This window comes from Cydia pomonella, chromosome 21 (assembly GCF_033807575.1).
Source record: "Cydia pomonella isolate Wapato2018A chromosome 21, ilCydPomo1, whole genome shotgun sequence".
In the NCBI taxonomy this organism is placed as follows: Eukaryota; Metazoa; Arthropoda; class Insecta; order Lepidoptera; family Tortricidae; genus Cydia; species Cydia pomonella.
In genome coordinates, this window is record NC_084723.1 from 9,139,540 (window position 1) to 9,158,614 (window position 19,075).

At 35.4% G+C, this 19,075-nt stretch overlaps 1 protein-coding gene and 1 long non-coding RNA gene across 2 annotated transcripts; both read right to left on the bottom strand.

Moving 5' to 3' along the window:
- Positions 1 to 12,634: 12,634 nt before the first annotated feature.
- LOC133529778 (uncharacterized) lies at positions 12,635 to 14,622 on the bottom strand. Its single transcript, XR_009801213.1, has 2 exons — positions 14,027 to 14,622; positions 12,635 to 12,881 (listed from the first exon to the last, which is right to left on the bottom strand). It is a non-coding gene; the product is annotated as an uncharacterized LOC133529778 (long non-coding RNA).
- Positions 14,623 to 17,801: 3,179 nt separating this feature from the next.
- LOC133529758 (mpv17-like protein 2) lies at positions 17,802 to 18,989 on the bottom strand. The gene has a single exon (XM_061867560.1). The coding sequence runs from the start codon at positions 18,791 to 18,793 to the stop codon at positions 18,179 to 18,181; it is 615 nt and encodes a 204-aa protein (XP_061723544.1). The 5' UTR covers positions 18,794 to 18,989; the 3' UTR covers positions 17,802 to 18,178.
- Positions 18,990 to 19,075: the final 86 nt, after the last annotated feature.

Genomic DNA, 19,075 nt, shown 5'->3' on the forward strand with positions numbered 1-19,075 from the left:
TGGAAATAAACAGAAATAAGACGGAGTACATGCACTGTAACTTTTCAAAGTCTCCGAGTAACGCAACCATACATATGCAGGACACTCCTCTATCAAAGGTTGCGTCCTTTGAATACCTCGGTTCTATCCTGGCAAGCGATGGAACCATAGAACCCGACGTCTCGAATCGCATCAGTACCGGATGGATAAAGTGGAGAGAAAAAGGTAAAGGGAAAAGTCTACAAGACTGCGGTCAGACCAGCCTTGCTATTTGGTGCGGAATGTTGGCCCCTTAAAAAGAAGCAGAAAGATCAACTGCACGTAGCAGAAATAAAAATGCTGCAATGGTCAGGAGGCGTTACTCTGCTCGACAAACTAAGAAACGAGTACATACTTTCCGAGTATTTAAGACCAATTCCGGAGAAAATATGTGAGTGGAGATTCAGGTGGTACGGCCATGGAATGAGACGCCCAAAAGAGAACAGTGCTTAACATTGAAACCGGACCGAGCGGACGAGGCAGGCCCCGAGACACGTGGACATCTAAAATAAACCAAGATCTAAAGTTAGCCCAATTAGATCCACAGACGACCCAGGATGGAATGGCCTGGCGAAGATTGATTAGGAGAGCCGACCCCAACTGAAATCGGACAAGGCGAGGACAAAGAGGAAGAAGAAGAAGTCGTGTTATGTTATACAACATGTTATGTTGTTCAGCCACAAAATAAGTTGCACACACACCGCCTTGTCTTTCATGCTATACATATATATTCATGTTAGTTATGTATTGCCATTTTCTGTTCATCGTTCAGTTTGTTGCTCAGACACCAAGAGCTTAGGGCAGGGAAGGGCACTCTGCATGTCCATTGTGACTACTAGAACCGTTGAAGAATGTGTAAATCGTAGGTTTCTTGGGGTACATTATCTTGCTTATAGCCTATGCATGGATCACATTCATCTTTCCTCGGTTTGAAAATAGTCATTTTCTTTTCTTCTAAATTTTCAATAAATAATTTACGTGTAACTGACCCCAAAAAGGTTCTCTCAACATATGTCCAAATACTGTCTCGTCTACAAATGATTAGGGACATCAGGCACTTGTTCTAGCCACGGGTCTACAAATCTACATTTAGAAATTTTAGGTGTTGATGTTGGAATTATACATCTATTATTTTTACGTATCTAAGAGGTACTTGGGGTGGAACTTTAAATTCCTAAGAGAAAAGGGGACGGTCGGTCCTCTCTGGATATTGATATTTTGTAAAATATGTTTAAATAATTTGATGTATAGTAACCATATCTATACCCCTAAGTTTGACTTTTTTTCTATTTTTTTTTAATAATGTGACAAATAGGGTACCTATATATTTACAAACAGACAGAAACAAATAAACAGATTTAATTTTTTTTAAATACTCCTAAATTTTATAATAATTAGAAATTCACAAAAAGTCTAACGTAGGGGCAGAGCTGTGGTTTATATCCAACAAATAGTGTCAAAATATTTTCAATAATTTTAATATCCAGAGAGGAAAATGAGGACTACGGTAGGTAATTCACTCCACAAATATTCGCCATGTGCAACATATTGCCATGACCCTCGACGAAAAACAGTGCATTTAAATTCGCTATGTGCCAAATACCACATAGCTACTTTTTTCTTCCTAACTTTGTTCTGCGAGCACATAGCGGAATTAGTTATTTTTTAAACTAATAAAGATATCAAAAAAAGTGTTAAATGGGTCGACGGGGAATTAAAAAAGGAATTAAAATATGAAATAATCAAAAAATCATAAAAAAACACATAGCGATTTTTTTATTCGCACCGACGATATTTTCAAATAAAATAAAATAACCAGACCCACTAAACCCAGTAGGCTATTATTCGTACTGAAGAAGAAGAGAAGCAGTGTGTCTTAGGTTAATTCGAACGTACACTGATATCAGAATTATACATATCATTTAGATAGATAAGATACCTAATTAATATGCATTTCGTCCGTAGATAGTTGTCCATACATGTATTGGCGTAAGCGAGACACTCGATAACTAAATGACATCATTATGATGCCACTGTACCTACGTTCGAATTAGTCTGTCTGTGGCGGCCAGAAAGATCACAATTTGATGATTTTATGAAATTACATTTGAAATTGATTATTTCTTAATACTTTTTAGGTTTAGGTTTGATTTTTTCTTCTTTTTTTCGTCACTCTATAACGTCAACTTGTAATTTTCATAGATTATTATAGTCTGTGCGGAAAAAGAAGAGTCGTGGAATGTATGAGGCCCAATACATTCCACGACTCAACTCTTTCCGAACAGACTATATTGAAACTACTTTTTTAGGGTCAACTGAGGCCCAGGATAAAGTTTTGCATATAAGTTAGTGCAACAAATACATCCATTTCTTAAAAGGGGGTATAGTTGCATTGGTAATAAGATCAATATCTTATTACATCTTTATTGTTATGAAAATTTGGCATTTGAAGATTTTGAACATCCGAACATCTTATCGGGCTTTATCTACGTAATATGCCACTGACTGTACTACTTACACAATTACATACATACGAATATTATTATCTTCTTTCCTAGTCTGATAATCATATATTACCAAATAGGAAGTTAAAGCTATCAATTCCCTGTCTCACATTACCAGAAATATAATTATGACATCTTCATAAAAACATGCTTATTATCTCCCATCCCTAATAGGTGGGCGGAATAATATTTATAGTGTAGCCCCATCTATTATTAACTGACAAATAATCTTATTAAACTATTATTACACCTATAAAACCCAAAATCAAGCAAAAATGAACTTACAAATGATTAGAATAAGGTTCAAGGAAAACATTGCCAGGCGCAATGTTATCTCAGTTTTGCCGGGAATTTTTTTGTTCTCCGCCTCCTCTTGTTTCGAAAAAGATGTAGTCGTAATTAAAAATAAAAATTATTGTGATTGGTTTTGGCGAACTGCAAATTGGTTTTTATTGAGCCACGGGAAATGATATCTTTATTATAAATCTCTGGGAGGGCTAGTGTTGGGAAAAATCGAGTCTGAAGAGTCTAAATCTGAGGAAGTCAACTCAGTTATAACTTAAGTTTTAAAATACTTTCAGGGTTTTATTAGCCATCAACAGAGTCTTTTTTGTGGATTTTTGAGCGTAATTCAAAAGGCCGAGCCCGAATCAATGCATTAGCATTGATTTAAACTAACACGATATTCACTCATAATTTCCAATTGTCTGCGTGGAATCCAATGATTAGCATAATAAAGGTGAAAACACATCCTATCACGTTAATCATATAACATCGGATGTCGTGAGTGTTATGTATAGGCAAAGTGACAACCCTAGCGTACAAGTGAATAATCAAGATCAACTGCAGGTAGTTCGCAAAACCCGCGCAGCAAGAAGACGTTGAGCTTGCCACCTTGCCACTGTGACCACGAACGTAACGTTACGTTCGAAACGTCAGGCCAAATATAAAAAAAAAAAACGTAAGTTTACGCGATTAAGTCCCGTATTCGTTTAAAATGATAACTCGAGTCCTATTAAAGACTGTTATACTATTTTTGGAGTTTATATCTCAATTAGCTATTCTTCGCGATTTTGTCAGCGTAATAAACGGTAATTGCATTCCCATACGAAGTCTGAATCTCATTTTTAATAAATAATAGCCTAGAGCATATAGATAGGGATTCAATAAAAAAATCTTACTGTTTTACTTATATTAACCTGATTTATATAATTAGTAAACTGGTATAAAATAGTAAACTAATCGCCGCTCTAGAACGGCAGCATAATTAAAGAATTAATTTAATGCGATTACACCTTGTTAAAAAGATCGCAAATTGAGTCTTGTCTGTAAAGTAGGACTCAAAGTTTCATAAAATACATCAAACTTCGCGTTTAAAATTAGTTAACTCGAGCCTAAATGTGAGGATTTCAAATACTCGAGCCTTTGCAATCACTAGTCGACTGTGAATGTCAGTGAAGTAAAATTGAGCCGAATGACTCGATTGGAGATAAGTCTGGATGGCGTATTTGGATTTAGAATTTAAATTGAATTTAGGTCGAAATCGAGTCCAAGTAAACTTATTAGTGTAATCAAAATGCCTGGAGGCACGGTTTCTTTGAGGTAAATGTTTATTTTGGTGCATGCGAAGAAACTAAATGTTTTAGTTGGTAGCAGGTGAATACTAGCACGCTATCTTTAATCATTTTTTTTTTTGGAAGCTGTATATTTTACTGACGTCAATCAAGAGTGGGTATTCTATTTCTCTATCTATCTACTTAAGTTATAAGGACAATACAATTCCATTCAATTCAAATTATTTTGATGTCAAACATATTAGGTAACGCGTAATCCGACATGGTAACTTTTTAGATTTTTAAATTACTTGCGTGATTAGATGTATTTACGTACGTCGTTTGTGTTCTTAAAAGTAAAAAAAATGGTGAAACAGATGCACACAATAATTTGCACTACTCCAACTGGTAAAAACCCTCTTAATTGTTCAAAAACGAATGAGATAGTTGCATTTTATCCACATGTGGGGCTAAGGAATCAAATTTTGAGTTGTTTCCTTTATGTTAGCTGGTAGACTTGACTTTTAAATGATGATTTTGAATGATAAATATTTTGTTACGTTAATTTGCGTATTTTCCTCGCGTTGGTGTTGTGAGAAATTGTGTGTGTGTTCACTCGCTACGCATGTGGTTCAATTTTGGAATCATTCGCTTGCTCGGGTATCAATATTAGCACGAGCGGGTAAACAACAACTTTGCCTGCTTGTAAAAAGAAAAACTATTAACATCTTGTCTAAAGTCAAAACTATGTGGCCGATATTAAATCACAATCATAAAATTAAAATATCTTACTATAAAGTGATGAAATTTATTTCACGTTATATTTTTTTACCTCTACCTGGCATCTATCAAAACCGAAACCATTACGAGCGAAAAAATAAGCAGCGATTTTTGCTGGGTTTTTAGGAGACCTTCATTTTTATATACTACGTCGGTGGCAAACAACCATACGGCCTGCCTGATGGTAAGCAGTCTCCGTAGCCTATGTACGCCTGCAACTTCATGCATGAAAATGTATGCAATTTGGGCATAGTTAAAAAAAACAGTAGAACAATTTTTAATCCCAATTAGAAGTAATCTATAGAATTATTATCTTTGAGGAAAATAAAAGACAACTTTTTCTGTGTCTCTTAGTCTTAGCACGTATTTAACCTCATTTTGCAAGGGAAAAGTTGAGCAATCAAAAGCTCCTATTTTTTTTAAAAATATTTATTTAAACTTATACGGATGCTGGAGTAGGCTCAAGGTGGAAACAGTGGCTCAGCTCGTAGAGTCGCTCAATCGCCCAAATATGACCTCTATTGAAGTTCATGAAAGTCATTCAGATTAAGTTGGTGCTTATAGCTTAATGAAACCGAAGAATGAGCCTTATTTAGCTTTTATATTTCCAGTACCGTGTATTGACTCTCTTCCTTGTAAGGAATATTATAAAATAAACAATTATAGTCATCAAAAACCCCAATTCCGAAGCATATTCGAAATGACAAGCCAATTCAGGCAAAATAAACATAAATTTCGCGTATACAAACCGATATCTAAATATTAAAGACGTTTAATCTACAAATTCACGTGTCTGATTATTATTGGAAATGGCGCCAATTAGAAAATAAATGTCTATCATTACACTATTACAGATCGTGTCGTTCACGAGGACGCGTGCCTTGACTCGTATCGTCATGTCATTAAGGGTTAGATTTGACAAATCTGCGCGTCATCATGGATTAAAGACAGAACAATAGTTAAAGTAACGTTTTTGCGTGTGATATTTTCTATACATTAAAGCTACTTTTATTTTCATATTTTTTAAATGTATATGTCAAATTTTAAATAAATAAATATTTCTGTTACGCCAATTTGACAACTGTGTCTTAAAGTCTGTGTCTGTGTTTAAGAAAGGGACAGATTAAAAAAGGTTTTCTAAGGGCGTCCGCTATCTAGCGCGGGTGCACGGAGCGGGCACACGCACGCGGGTGCCATTGTAGGTAAAATCCATGGCACGCGTCCGCGCCAGTTAGCGTTGCTTATACTATTTTTCGCTAACCCGCTCACCCGCTGCGTGCTACCGCGCCAGCTAGCGGACGCTCTTATCAAACTTTTTTTTTAATTTTGTCAATTTCTTATGTTTAAGCCATAGTTACAGAAATGATGGGTAGGGATAAATGAAAGATTATTAACGGCTTATTACATTTGACAGCCATTTATAAATAACGCCATTAATACGTGGGCAAAGGCTAATAAGAACGCGTCAGTCTCTGTAACGCTTAAAGGCTTTATTTCAAGATTGGCAGTCTTTTTATTAACTGGCCTCTGTCAACCGTGGGTATTTTTATTATGAAAGTTTTATTACGTCCAATTTTATTATTAATAATAACGCAAACTACTGGGTTGGAGATTGAAATGTCAGATGAGACCTCTAATTGAGACATTTGGCTTTAACAAACTCCAGTTGATGGTCACATTTAAGTTTAAGATCAAATTAACTTAAGGCGTAGTTGGTTCAGGAGGGACGAAGATTTGAAGAAAATAGCTTGGAATTTTTAAAAAACCGGGCAAGTTATAGCGGCAACAGAAATACATAATCTGTAGAAATTTCAACTGGCTAACTATCACGGTTCATGAGAGCCTGGTGACAGACGGACAGCGAAGTCTCAGTAATAGGATCCCGTTTGACCCTTTGGGTACGGAACCCTAAAAAGGGACCATTTCATCCCTTGGTTAAAAATCTAGTAATAAATACTTTAGGAATGAATTCCATTCCTAATTTGTCTATGCAGTTTAGCAGCTTGCTGTACACTCTAACCTTGCCTTGCCTTGTACTTGTGTGTGTAACTGAATTGTAATTATATTTGTTTTTTTTTATATTTAATTTTTATAAGTGAGAACCTGTAATTGTGTCTGTATATTTTATTATATTGTATCTTAAATCTTATAGCCTTTTCTTAGGCTTACCACTAGGCCTTTTATGTGGTGACGTCCAACTTGCCGTAATTTTTGGAGCTCTCATATCGGGCATCCTTTCCACGTGACCCGCCCATCTCAGCCGCTGGGATGTGCAAAACCTAACAATAGTCTTCTGTTTGATCAGATCTTCAAGTTCATGGTTCATGCGCTGCCGGTAGCTACCGTCAGACTCCTTTACGCTATCTACATATTTGAAATTTGGAATAGTTTTAAACAAAGCCAAACCAGACTCATTGAAATTGCTTTTATTATTCACTGTGGAAAATGCCCAAAGGGATTTCAAGTTCTAGTTACTAGGTCAAGTGGGGTATCATGTGAAAGAGCTATTTTTTTGTGTTGCTTACCCTTAACACGTCGTAAAGCGATAGCCTAGTTTTAGTGGATATCATAGAGTCCTGCAAATTATATGTCGGCTTAGACCGGACTGATCCCTCCGTCAAAGTAAATTGCCGTGGACATTCATTATTATTTCCCTTTAATGAGCCATATGGTTTACGACTTGATAATGGCGACTTTTTCTTATATGAAATATTACGTAGTAATAACAACAGAATTAAGTGACAATTGATAGAACTTTTTTTTTCAAATAAGTTAATCAAATGATTATTTAGTTAAGAGGTGCTGACTTTATCCACGAGAAAAACAACTTTTGAGGCGTAATTTATATGATTTAGAAATATGACATTTTCTAAAACTGATTTTGAGCCTTGTAGCTTGAAATAAATGATTTTTATTTTTATAATTTTTATTTCTTATTACAGAAAAGTGTCGGGTACGTGACGCTATATTTTAACACTTGATATAGCTGAAAGCCGATATTTGGCTGTTGTAAATAATTATCATGTATATATTGCCTAATATTAACAAAATATCGTAAAAAGTTATTTGAGTATTTTTTCTGAAATAATTCTCATTTTTTTATCACTCGTTTTTAACGCAGCGGCCATAAGTAAGACTATTTACTTTCTTATTATTTTTAACTGTCATTGTTGCATGCTATATTATTATTTTTATAGCTATATAAATATAATTTTAATTTTTACATCAAACATTTAAATCGTTATACGACTTTAAATAAGGGTAATAAATACAAAGTCCGAGCGAATCGAGTGTTTTCGTCGCGCTCTAACGCCTTAAGGGCGGCATTTTAATAAATTATGATAAAAGGAATTCTTACACGAATGCTTATCATGGATATTTCGGGTATGAAAGAAAGTCCCCCTTCTTTCATAGCAATTAAACAAACGAAACACCATTAAGTTGAAGTTACAGAAGTTATGTTTAGCATTAAAATGTACCTAATATAGCAGTAAGTAATTTTATGATAAAATACGGACCAAGGGGTCTGATATAATTATTGAAAGTCATAATGTAATGATTGTCAGTTTATCATTAGTCATAATTCTGAACCCGTTAACTTCTCAGGATTTTCGTAAGGTTATCCTATAGATAAGTTAGGTTAGGTTTATTTTATGGCAATCCTGAAAAGTTACGCGTTTCTGAGAAAAAACTAGTTATGACTAACGAAAATGCGGACAAACAAAATATTATGACTTAAAACTTTATGGGAAACAATAGAGACCCGTAAAATATTAAAAAGGTGGAGATCAAATATAACGTATTGTATTAGAAAATTGTATGGTGTTTTTTTTTTTATTTAATTTTGATGACCGCAATTCAGCCAAACTGTAAGTAAGTATTGACTTTTTAATTTACGATTTCGATTGAAAACGTGCATTCATATCTACGGTCGAAATATTTTAAATTGATAAAAACCTAAAGCCAACACCCAGATCATTATGCATTCGGCACAGGAAACAAAAATCAAACAATAACATAAAATTTCAAACGTTATCTTTGCCATCTTAAAAAAAACATCGCCGAGAACCATATTTCACACTAATTATAGAAGGTCAAAAATTGAACCGAACCGATGCGAACTACGATAATAAAAAAAAGAATAACCATAAATAATGTCCACAGCAGGTGAGGAAAGGTCCCTTTGTCCGACATTGAAAAAAGACACTTTATGTCTTATGTTTTGTGATTTTGGTCAACGTTATCTTTGACAAAACTTACGAGTCTAGGGAGTAGCGTGAAATAGTTGTAGGTTTGGATGGATATAGAGCTGGCATTACCATCCAACGTGTCTTTACGGCTACCATGAGTTGACACTTGACGTTCGCGCAGCCGCTAGCGTAAATGTCAAATGCCAATCATGGTAGCCGGCGTGCTTATCATGGGAAACATATGTGTATAGAGAGCTTTTACTATATTGAAAAGCTTTTACTGTATTGATTGTTTCATCCGAATATGAAAAAGTTATGAAAAATCATAGCTATGGCGTAAGTCTCTACTTTGAAGTCCGAATACCTATCAGCCAAAATAATGTATCTGAAATTTACCGCATTACTGCCGTGATTATGACGACGTTCTATAGTACGCATATGCTGTTATTGCTTACACCCTATTTATATAATTACGTGGGTTGCATATTTATGTTGCAGGCAGTAATGTGAAGTTACTGTTGAATATGTCAATTTAGGTATATAGCACACAATGAAAGAGTGTTTACTGTTCTTAAACTGTTTATTACAATGTTTGATGACCGGTCTGACCTAGTGGGTAGTGACCCTGCCTATGATGGCTCCTCTACACCATGGCCCAGCGTACGCCAGTCCAAGGGGGGTGCATTTGCATTTGAGCAAGTGATATTGCTATCTCATTCCACCGCATAGCTTCGTCCCTTAGACTGGCCTACGCTGGGCCATCGTGTAGAGGAGCCCTGAAGCGGATGGTCCTGGTTTCGAATCCCGGTAAGGGCATATATTTGTGTGATGAGCACAGATATGTGTTCCTGAGTCATGGATGTTTTTTTATATAGTTAAGTATTTGTATATTATATATCTCGTTTTCAAGTACCCACACCACAAGCCTTCTTGGCTTACCGTGGGATTTAGGTAATTTGTGTAAGAATGTCCCTATAATATATATTTATATATACATTTTGCTTTATTTCTAAGTATTATTACATATTAAATTGTTGTTAAAACTGTTATATATTTGTAACGGCGGTAAAATCCTCTCCACACACGTCCCCCGCGGGTCAGGTACACCGTTTTTTTAGCAATTTTTTTGGTAGCGACGACAGAGATCGTTAAGTGGGGGACCAGTTTCGGCGGCTTTGAGCCCAAATGTTCCCGGTAGCGATATTGCTATCGCTCTAATTAATCGGCTTTTTACAAACTTCTGCTTAATTGAGATGGAACTGTATTTCTAGTGCCGTTATTGGATTATAGTAATATTACTGTTTATTATGTAATACTAAAAAATAGGAGTTACTTAACACAGTTAATTTGGCTTTTTCCTGCTTTTTTGCGCGCTTCATTCTGTCCTTATTATATTTTCCGATGCGATGCGAAAGCATTTATAATATTATAGTCCGTTTTTTATCATTAGAAAAAAGGTCAACAATCTTAACATGTCTTTTTATAGAAAAACACTTTTTTTAAACCAGTAACAAGAATGTAAATAATCGTATATGATTTATAATAGTGACATATTTACCGTGACTTATTCTTCAAGTGTTTTTCAATAAAAAGGCAAGTCTTCTTTCTAATGCTAAATAAACGGACTGTAATATTATAAATGATTTTCGTCTGTCTGTCTTTCTGTTTCTTATTGATGCTTACACCGCTGAACCGATTTAGTAATTTGGTATGAAGATTGTTTGAGGGCCGGGTAAGAATATAGGATAGTTTTTGTCAATCATTATATATCATTATCATTTCACGTAGACGAAGACGCGGGCAGTAGCTACTAGCATATAGTACAGTCACTTGGACTTGTGCTACTCGAAAAATAATTTGATTAAGTCTTAAGAAGAAATATTAGTGGTAATTTTTTCCATACAAACGTTCGCGACATTTTCCTCTCTGGATTCTGACCCTAGATGTTTTTTTTTTAAATATGAGTTCAATAATTTCAGTACGTTTTGCTTTTTTCATATTCTTGTTTTAATAAGAACTAGGTTACTTTAAAAAGCACTAAAAACGGCCAAATAAATGCGCCGTATACGCCTAGCATACAAAATCGGCAACTATGAACGCAAAATCATAACGGTCAAACAGAGATAATTTCTTACTGTGTCAGATAGTTTCATTCTGTTTCCGAAATTTCGTTACAATTGGTTAAGTTTTGGAAGAGGAAAGTGTCAAGAACGAAACCTCGATTTCTGAGATTTTTCGCGTAAGCTTCGCTCTGTGGATTGTGGAAAGGCACCCAAGAGCGTAAAAGCCTCACTGATGATACAACGTGGGCCCATATACCCCGACAACTTTTAACCACACATTCCTGAGCTTTGCTCAAATTCAGGAAAAAAAATTGTTGTGTGTGTTTCCTGCACACGACAATCTTTTTACATCTTGGCGAAAAAAACATTGCGTCAATATTTTTTTATTTATTACAGATATATGTATATATGTATGTCTAAACCAAGTCACATAATGTCACGTAATGTGAGTCATTACAGAAACAAATTTTCACAAGAATTGTTATTATCTCTAAAATAAGACCATTTCAGAAAACTTTGTATGACATTTAGTCTCTAAATGCGGTCCAGAATACACTTTTAAAATCTGTCGGGTTATAGGTGTGTATTACCCACGGTGTGTAACATCCTCTACCATTCAACATTCGCGCTAGAAATATGAAGTTGCAAGTGAATTCTTTTAGGAATATTTCTTGTAGGGATGTCTACTTATCTATAGATTTTTATTTTTTGAAGCTTTAAGCTTCATTAAACTGTTCTTCTCTCTTTAACCCTTTACCAGGCTGACAGTTCAAAAATGACAATGGAATGTCAGTCTTACTCATCGAAAATAGAACACATGTTTGAAGTGCGTCATGTGGGAAATATATATCCCTTAGCCTGGTAAAGGGTTAAAAGTGCATATTGTATGTAGGCAGCAACCTGCCTCTTTTCTGGAAATACAGATGTGATTTTGAATGGGTATATTAAATTTCAAGTACAAGTTATGTATTTTTACATCCTGTGCACTCTGAAATTTCCAACAATAATTTATAATTCTATTTATTTTATTTATTGAATTCAAATAATATACTGGCATCATATACAAATTCATTATCTCATCTAACGCAAACGTATAATAGAAAATCAATCTTACGTCACTCAAAACAAGGATGATTTCGGTAACAAGTATAGTATATAAAATACGAGCTTGCTGAAGTAATAACGGCCATAGTGCAGGTTCCCAGGCCATACTGGCAGCGTTGTTACTATTTCTTACAGAGCACGGGCGAGGCATGAAGAACCTGCAGCATTAGGGCGTGTTTATTAGCATTTCCTCAGCATAAGCTTATGACGACTGCTCTAGCCTAGTCAGTAGTGCCTTGCCTATTAGACCTCTTCTTCTTTGCCTAGAATTTCCCATGTCATTTGGGTCGGCTCTCCTCGTCGTTCTTCGCCAGGCGTATCTGTTCTGGGTCGTCGAGACCTTTTTTTGGGCTTTCTTAAGACGGACATCCAGGTCGTAAGGAGTCTACCTCTGCCCGATCTTTTGGAGCCGACGTTGATGCTCAGGACTTGTCTAGTCATGTGATCTTATTGCTTGCGAAGTGTGTGCCTATGACACCGATGGCTTCGAATCCTGGTAAGGGTATTTATTTGTGTGATGAGCACAATTTGTTCCTGAGTTATTTCAAAATGGGAGTGTATAGATTTTTAAAGGTTCGGCAACGCGCATGTAAAACCACTGTAGTCAATGTAACACCAATTTCCTTACGTTATCCTATAGATAGGTTAGGTTAGGTTACGTTCGCAATCCTGAAAAGTTACACGTTTCTGAGAAAAACCAAATAATGGCTAACGAAAATGCGGACAAACAATACATTTTTTTTTTTTTTTTTTTTTTTTAATTTATTGAATAAACAAACAATTTGCAGTCTAGAATTTAATACAAGACCCATCGTAGGCAAAACCTTGAGGAGGTTTGTGTGCCGATGGGGAGTTCAGAGAACAATACATATATTAATGTCTTATGTCTAATCTAAAAAAAAAGTAAACATTGTAGGATTCTTAGTATAAGTAGCTTGTGTCGTTTGATTTCAATAAGTGCGTTTTAATTACATTTTTTATATGTTTACCATTTAAGTACTTTACACGAACATCTTCTGGCAAATCGTTTAATATTTTAGGTAATATATATGTATACAGCCTAGTGCCATATATGTTATTATATTTGGGTTTACAATATTTGTTTTGTCTCTGTAAACTTCTTAGTTTTGTACATCTTTTGTTTACTTTTAGTTTAGTAACATAGTGATATTCTTCAGTTAGTATGGCTAGTTTACACTTATTTTGAACCGGAAGTACATTACAGTATTTGAAAAGTTGTGCATATTCTGTTTCGTATTTCTTTTTGATATGCTTAGGTACAAGTGTCTTCAATAATCTTATTTGTAAGTTATATATTTTTTCTATATATGTTTTATAGGTTTTACCATAAGTACTCAAAGCGTAACCGATCACCGAGTCAGCGAGGGCTAGGTACAGCATACGTAGGGTTTTGTACGGTAATTTATACCTTAGGATTGACATTTTGCTTAGAATGGCTCTTAACTTATCGCACACATAGTTAATATGCGGCCCCCAGTTGAATCTGTGGTCGATTATTAACCCGAGATACATGTGTTCTGTGACCACTTCGATATTTTCACAGTTACACGTTGTGATATTCTGCTGGTGCAGGCAGCTATGTTTGTGTGCCACCACAGTAATATCACGAGCAGTTTTATTGTGCGCCGAACGAATATGCATTATTTTCGTCTTTTGCGCTTTATGGCTTTATGGGAAACAATAGAGACCTTGCATGCCTCCATAGGCTACCGTGACTGCTTACCATCAAGCGGGCCGTATGCTTGATTGTTAGAATCGATGCCACCAGGCAAGCATAGGTACTTGGAACTCACATTATGCTGGTTTCTCAAGAACTCGACGCGCGTTCGCAACTCAAGCTGCGCAGGAGCATAAATAACAGTTGACAGCAAGTTATATATCGCGACATTGTCCGTCCGCGTGTCCGTGTATTTATACACGCCAATCAGCCCGGTAGCCCTTAAAATGTATATTTATGTGAGACGTTTTCAGTGTTTTTAGAATGGTTATGACGTGAGAATGGTTTGGGTGATAATTGATTTGGATTGACACCACTGTTTTTTGTTACACTTTGATTACGTTCGCTAACCGATCTCGTTCGTTCGTTTGGTTTCTACTTAATTAAGTTATAGAAAAAAGTCAAACGAACGAGCAGTCACCTCACCTGCCATAATATGTTGGACAATGAAGCCCGCAAAAATGTCTGACATAATCTTATTTGTATAAAATTTTTCTCAATCTTGCCAAGAAATTTAAAAAAAATGTAGTCAATTTGTTTTACTCGTAGGTTTTTAAACACAGCTAAAAATAAATTACGAATCTACAACAATTTGATGGTTGAATGCCAAGACGTTGTGTCACAACTTGATGTTTAAAAACAAAAGACGGTTGCTTTACAACTCATTTTCACTTATCGCACCAGATACGTAGAATTTCCGGACCTAATTTGAAGTAAGTCATGTCAACATTTCAAGTTTGAAAAAAAAAATTCTGTCATAATATCAATATCGAAAGATGTCTATCGGGACTCCATTTGTATGGACAACGGTTCACCCCTTGTTCCTCTGAAATTTAAAAATTACCTACAGTACCTACACTGTTTACTTCCTTTTGGAACCTGGACTTTTAGAGCCGCTTTCTGAAAATACTCATTATTCACCCCCGTTTAGCGATAAGTCCGCTTATTGTTGCAGGTAACATTTAGATATTTTCTCAAATTCTGTATCTTTATTATGTAGTGTGCAATAAATACTTTTATTTGTATGTCTTTCCAATAGTGTTCCGAACCTTTGGGAGGCGAGCGCGGAGCCGAAGCCAACACGTAGATGACCTTTTGACATTTTAATGAAATGTTAGGGGTATACCGAGCGGATGCTGCCCTTGCCCGTGTCATGTGAATAAAATAACCGCTAAGCATGGTAGCTTTTCAAATATTTAATTTTGGTCATACAGTGTTTTATTGGGTAGGCTTCCAAACAGACTGTTTTATCGTAAATATTTTTTTGTAAGTATTATTAGACGTAGTAAAATACAAATTAACTCACAAGTTGGATGAAGTTGATCATACCTGTGGGAAAAAAAAACGTAAAAAGTAATACTACTATTTCAAACATCTAATCATGCATCTAATATGAATGGCATGAAATATCAAATCCACAACTGTCACTTTTCAAATCTACAAAAACGTCCATTAGTTAGAACCTACCAATTTTCTGTGTCGAATCGATTCGTGCCTGGTGCCCATAGATTCCCATAAAACTTGAGTTTTGTAGCCAGTTTAGAAAAAAATGGGTCCTGCTCGAGAGATCGCAATAAAAGAATGTCAAAAAATTGCGATATTTATGTTTTATAAGGTTTTTTTGAGATGGAATCGCTGACATTTATTGCTATACTATGAGTGTTTATGATTTTAATATTCTTTAAGATGTACATTAAATTAAATTAATTTAAAATTATTTATTTGGTCGCATACAATGTTCATATAGTGCTAGTATCTCTTTTTAAGTATTGTAAATACTTGTATTAAGAGAATACCGCTCTTCCACTATTGGTAAGTAACAGAGTTATTTTATGCTATTAACATTAGTTATGGTAACAATTTACAATTATAGTTAGAATTAAAATTGACATTAGAATATCATGCAAAATATAAATATTAGACTAAGAACTAGTGTAAATATTGTTCTATTTAGTATAACAGAGCAAAACAATTATTAGGTTTTTAGGGTTCCGTAGCCAAATGGCAAATAACGGAACCCTTATGGATTCGTCATGTCCGCCTGTCTGTCCGTTTATGTCACAGCCACTTTTATTCGACTGTACTGATCAAACTTGGTAAGTAGATGTATTCTATAAACCACATTAAGATTTTCACACAAAAATAGAAAAAAAAAACGATAAATTTTGGGGGTTCCCCATACTTACAACTGAAACTCAATTGTTTTTTTTTTTTCATTAAACCCATACGTGTGGGGGGTATCTATGGATAGGTTTTCAAAAGTCATATTGAGGTTACTAATTTTTTTTTTTCTAACCTGAATAGTTTGCGCGAGAGACACTTCCAATGTGTGTCCCCCCCCCCCGTAACTTCTAAAATAACAGAATGATAAATTTGCAAATTTGCATGGTAATGTATATGATATACATTACCATGCAAACCACCGAAAATTGGTTTGAACGGGATCTAATAGGTAGTTTTTTTTTAAATGTTTTAGGTACGGAACCCTTCATGGGCGAGTCCGACTCGCACTTGGCCGCTTTTTTATATCTACTATGTATGCGTCGAAGGTTTTAAATTATATTGTTGTGATAAATTATATATCGGTTTAATTTTAAAACGTATTTTTTTTACAAAACAAACATACTTTTTACAAGCGTTTATTTAACTTGCCACGTTAGTATGTATGTTTGTCCCACTTCCCGATTTTCAATTGAGCTTAAATTTTACATGCATATGGAAATCGGATGACAATACAATATTATGATGACATGGAGCTGATTTGATGTTAGGGACTGGAGGTGGCCACTGTGATACAACAACGCAAACTAATTGTGTTTGGGGTTGTTGAATTGTCTCAATGAGTATTAGTTGTATGTGAAAAGTTGGCGTTGAAACTCTAGGTCCATGGGGTCCCAGCGCGCACAAGTTTTTTGGAGAAATCGCGAAACGTCTGGTTGACGTAACTGGTGACCGAAGAGCTGGCGGCTTCCTCGCACAACGTATCAGTATTGCGATACAACGAGGAAATGCCGCCAGCATCCTTGGTACAATGCCTCAAGGGCCTATTTTAGATATAAGCTAGTTATAGTAATCATCTGTATATATCCATTATGTATATCGTTATTGTCAATAAATAGAAAAAAATAAAAAAAATAAAAATAAAAAAAATGTGAAAAGAAAAGTACAGTCAGCAATTGAAACTTGAATTGTTTTTGCCAAAAACTTATTTACATCGTATCAGACGCTCATCAGAATATTATAAGCGACGGTACCGTTAAAAAGAATACATTAAATGTTTCTCACATCGCTAACATCATTCTAAGTCTTTTTACAAATAACCACTTTATGGATCAAAACTTATACACTCTAAGGACGTGTGATTTTTTCTTTTTATGCCCAACACGAACGAAACGGACCCTACCGGCGGCAACATTAACTGCGCGTTGACAAAACATGATTAATGTCCCAATAAAAATATCTTCAAAATATATTCCCGATATTAATTCTAATGCTTTACCTCTTTTTGTCCGTTTGGAAGGAATCTGACAAGGGATTTATGTTGTAAGACCATTAGCCACACCCGACGAGATCGTTTATAATAATATCGTATTAATAAAATTCTTTATTAAATTATCAATAGTTTAATGGCATTGGATATTTCTGAATTATTAGGTACAAGTGGTATCAAGAGATTATTATGTGCGTAGGATATTAAAAAATGTTAACATCGACTTTCTTCGTTTAAGACACGCCTGGAGACTTGTTATAGTTTCTGGATATTATAGTAACCACTAAAAGCGTTTTCAAATTGTCCGATTCGATATCAATTCTCGGATACCAAATATCAAACTTTCTTCTTTCTAAAGGACTTGACGTCATAGGGGGCACTCACTAAGCAGCTGCATTTGTCCAAGAATCATCCGACATCCGATATTATTGGATCGCACAATGTGATAACGCTCTCAGGATTAGAAAAGTGTGAAGCAAGCAGTTTTGGCATAGTCCTATAATATGAACCTACTCGAGACAGAATTATAAACTATAAAAACAGATGGAAAGGAACAGATGTAGTTTATTTTGTACGAATATTAGCCTCAGCAACTGTACAATTTGTAGCTTGTAAGTTGTAGGGAACCATTTCATAGCAAAATGACATCAGAATAATAAGGTCTAGGTAGTTTTAGAAAACGCTATAATAGCTTGCAAAAGTAACCACAGCTTCATGACATGTAAAAGTAAAGTACATTCATGTCTCCTCATCCTTTCTTGTATATTCGTATATCTCCTCATCTGTTATATTTTCCAGTAATTTCGGGATCATCTCTAGCCGCTGTTCTTTTGCCTTCATGTGAGCTAGATATACGGTCCACACGAAGCTAGCGGCACTCACAAACACGATCCTATTCTTCTCCGAGACGAAATAAAAGTTAATAGTTTGTGCCGTAGGCCAAAAAATTACGCCTATCTTATAAGTTGGCCAGAATTTTTCCTTAACTTCATTCACGCATGTTGAGAATGGTTTGAGCTCTAAAGCGCTCATTCCGAAGAAGAAATACGCCATGGCTAAAGGAGAATACGAAACCTGTTCTATCACCGCTCTGGTTATCGCTGTAGTTAAGGTTTTGTTCTTGAAGAAGCGACTTGTGTATTTCATCCAGCCGTAGAAGACAGGAGCCATGAAGAAAGTCCCAAAGAATCCGAAACGCGCGGCGCGGGCCCAGTCTGCGTTCTCAATAGTAGTTCCATTAGCTATGTACTCTTGGACAATGCTGCATGTAGGCCAAATCACAGCGTAGGACACCATACCCCGGATTAAAGGATACTGCACAGGCAAATGCAGAACTTTGGTTAGTATTGTCATCGCTTTCTTGGGAATGGTTTAGTAATTACTTAAATGATAGATAATAAGCGCGGTAAGAAATGCTTTCCGAAATAGAAGGCTTGGGTACATGTTTTGACATTGGTTGTCAAGTTTTAATTATCAAGGTATCTTCTAAAAAGTTTAAGTTCTCATGTTTTAGGTCGTAACTAGAATCTATGATGGTGTAATAACAACACATGATTATGTTATAATTACTCCGTCGTAGGTTTTTCATATTTAAATAACTCATTAGGCTATGATCATATTTCTATGATAACGTAA

Bases quoted from the DNA above. Each gene is read 5' to 3' on its own strand.
- LOC133529758 (XM_061867560.1), bottom strand. From the start codon at position 18,793: ATGACAATACTAACCAAAGTTCTGCATTTGCCTGTGCAGTATCCTTTA.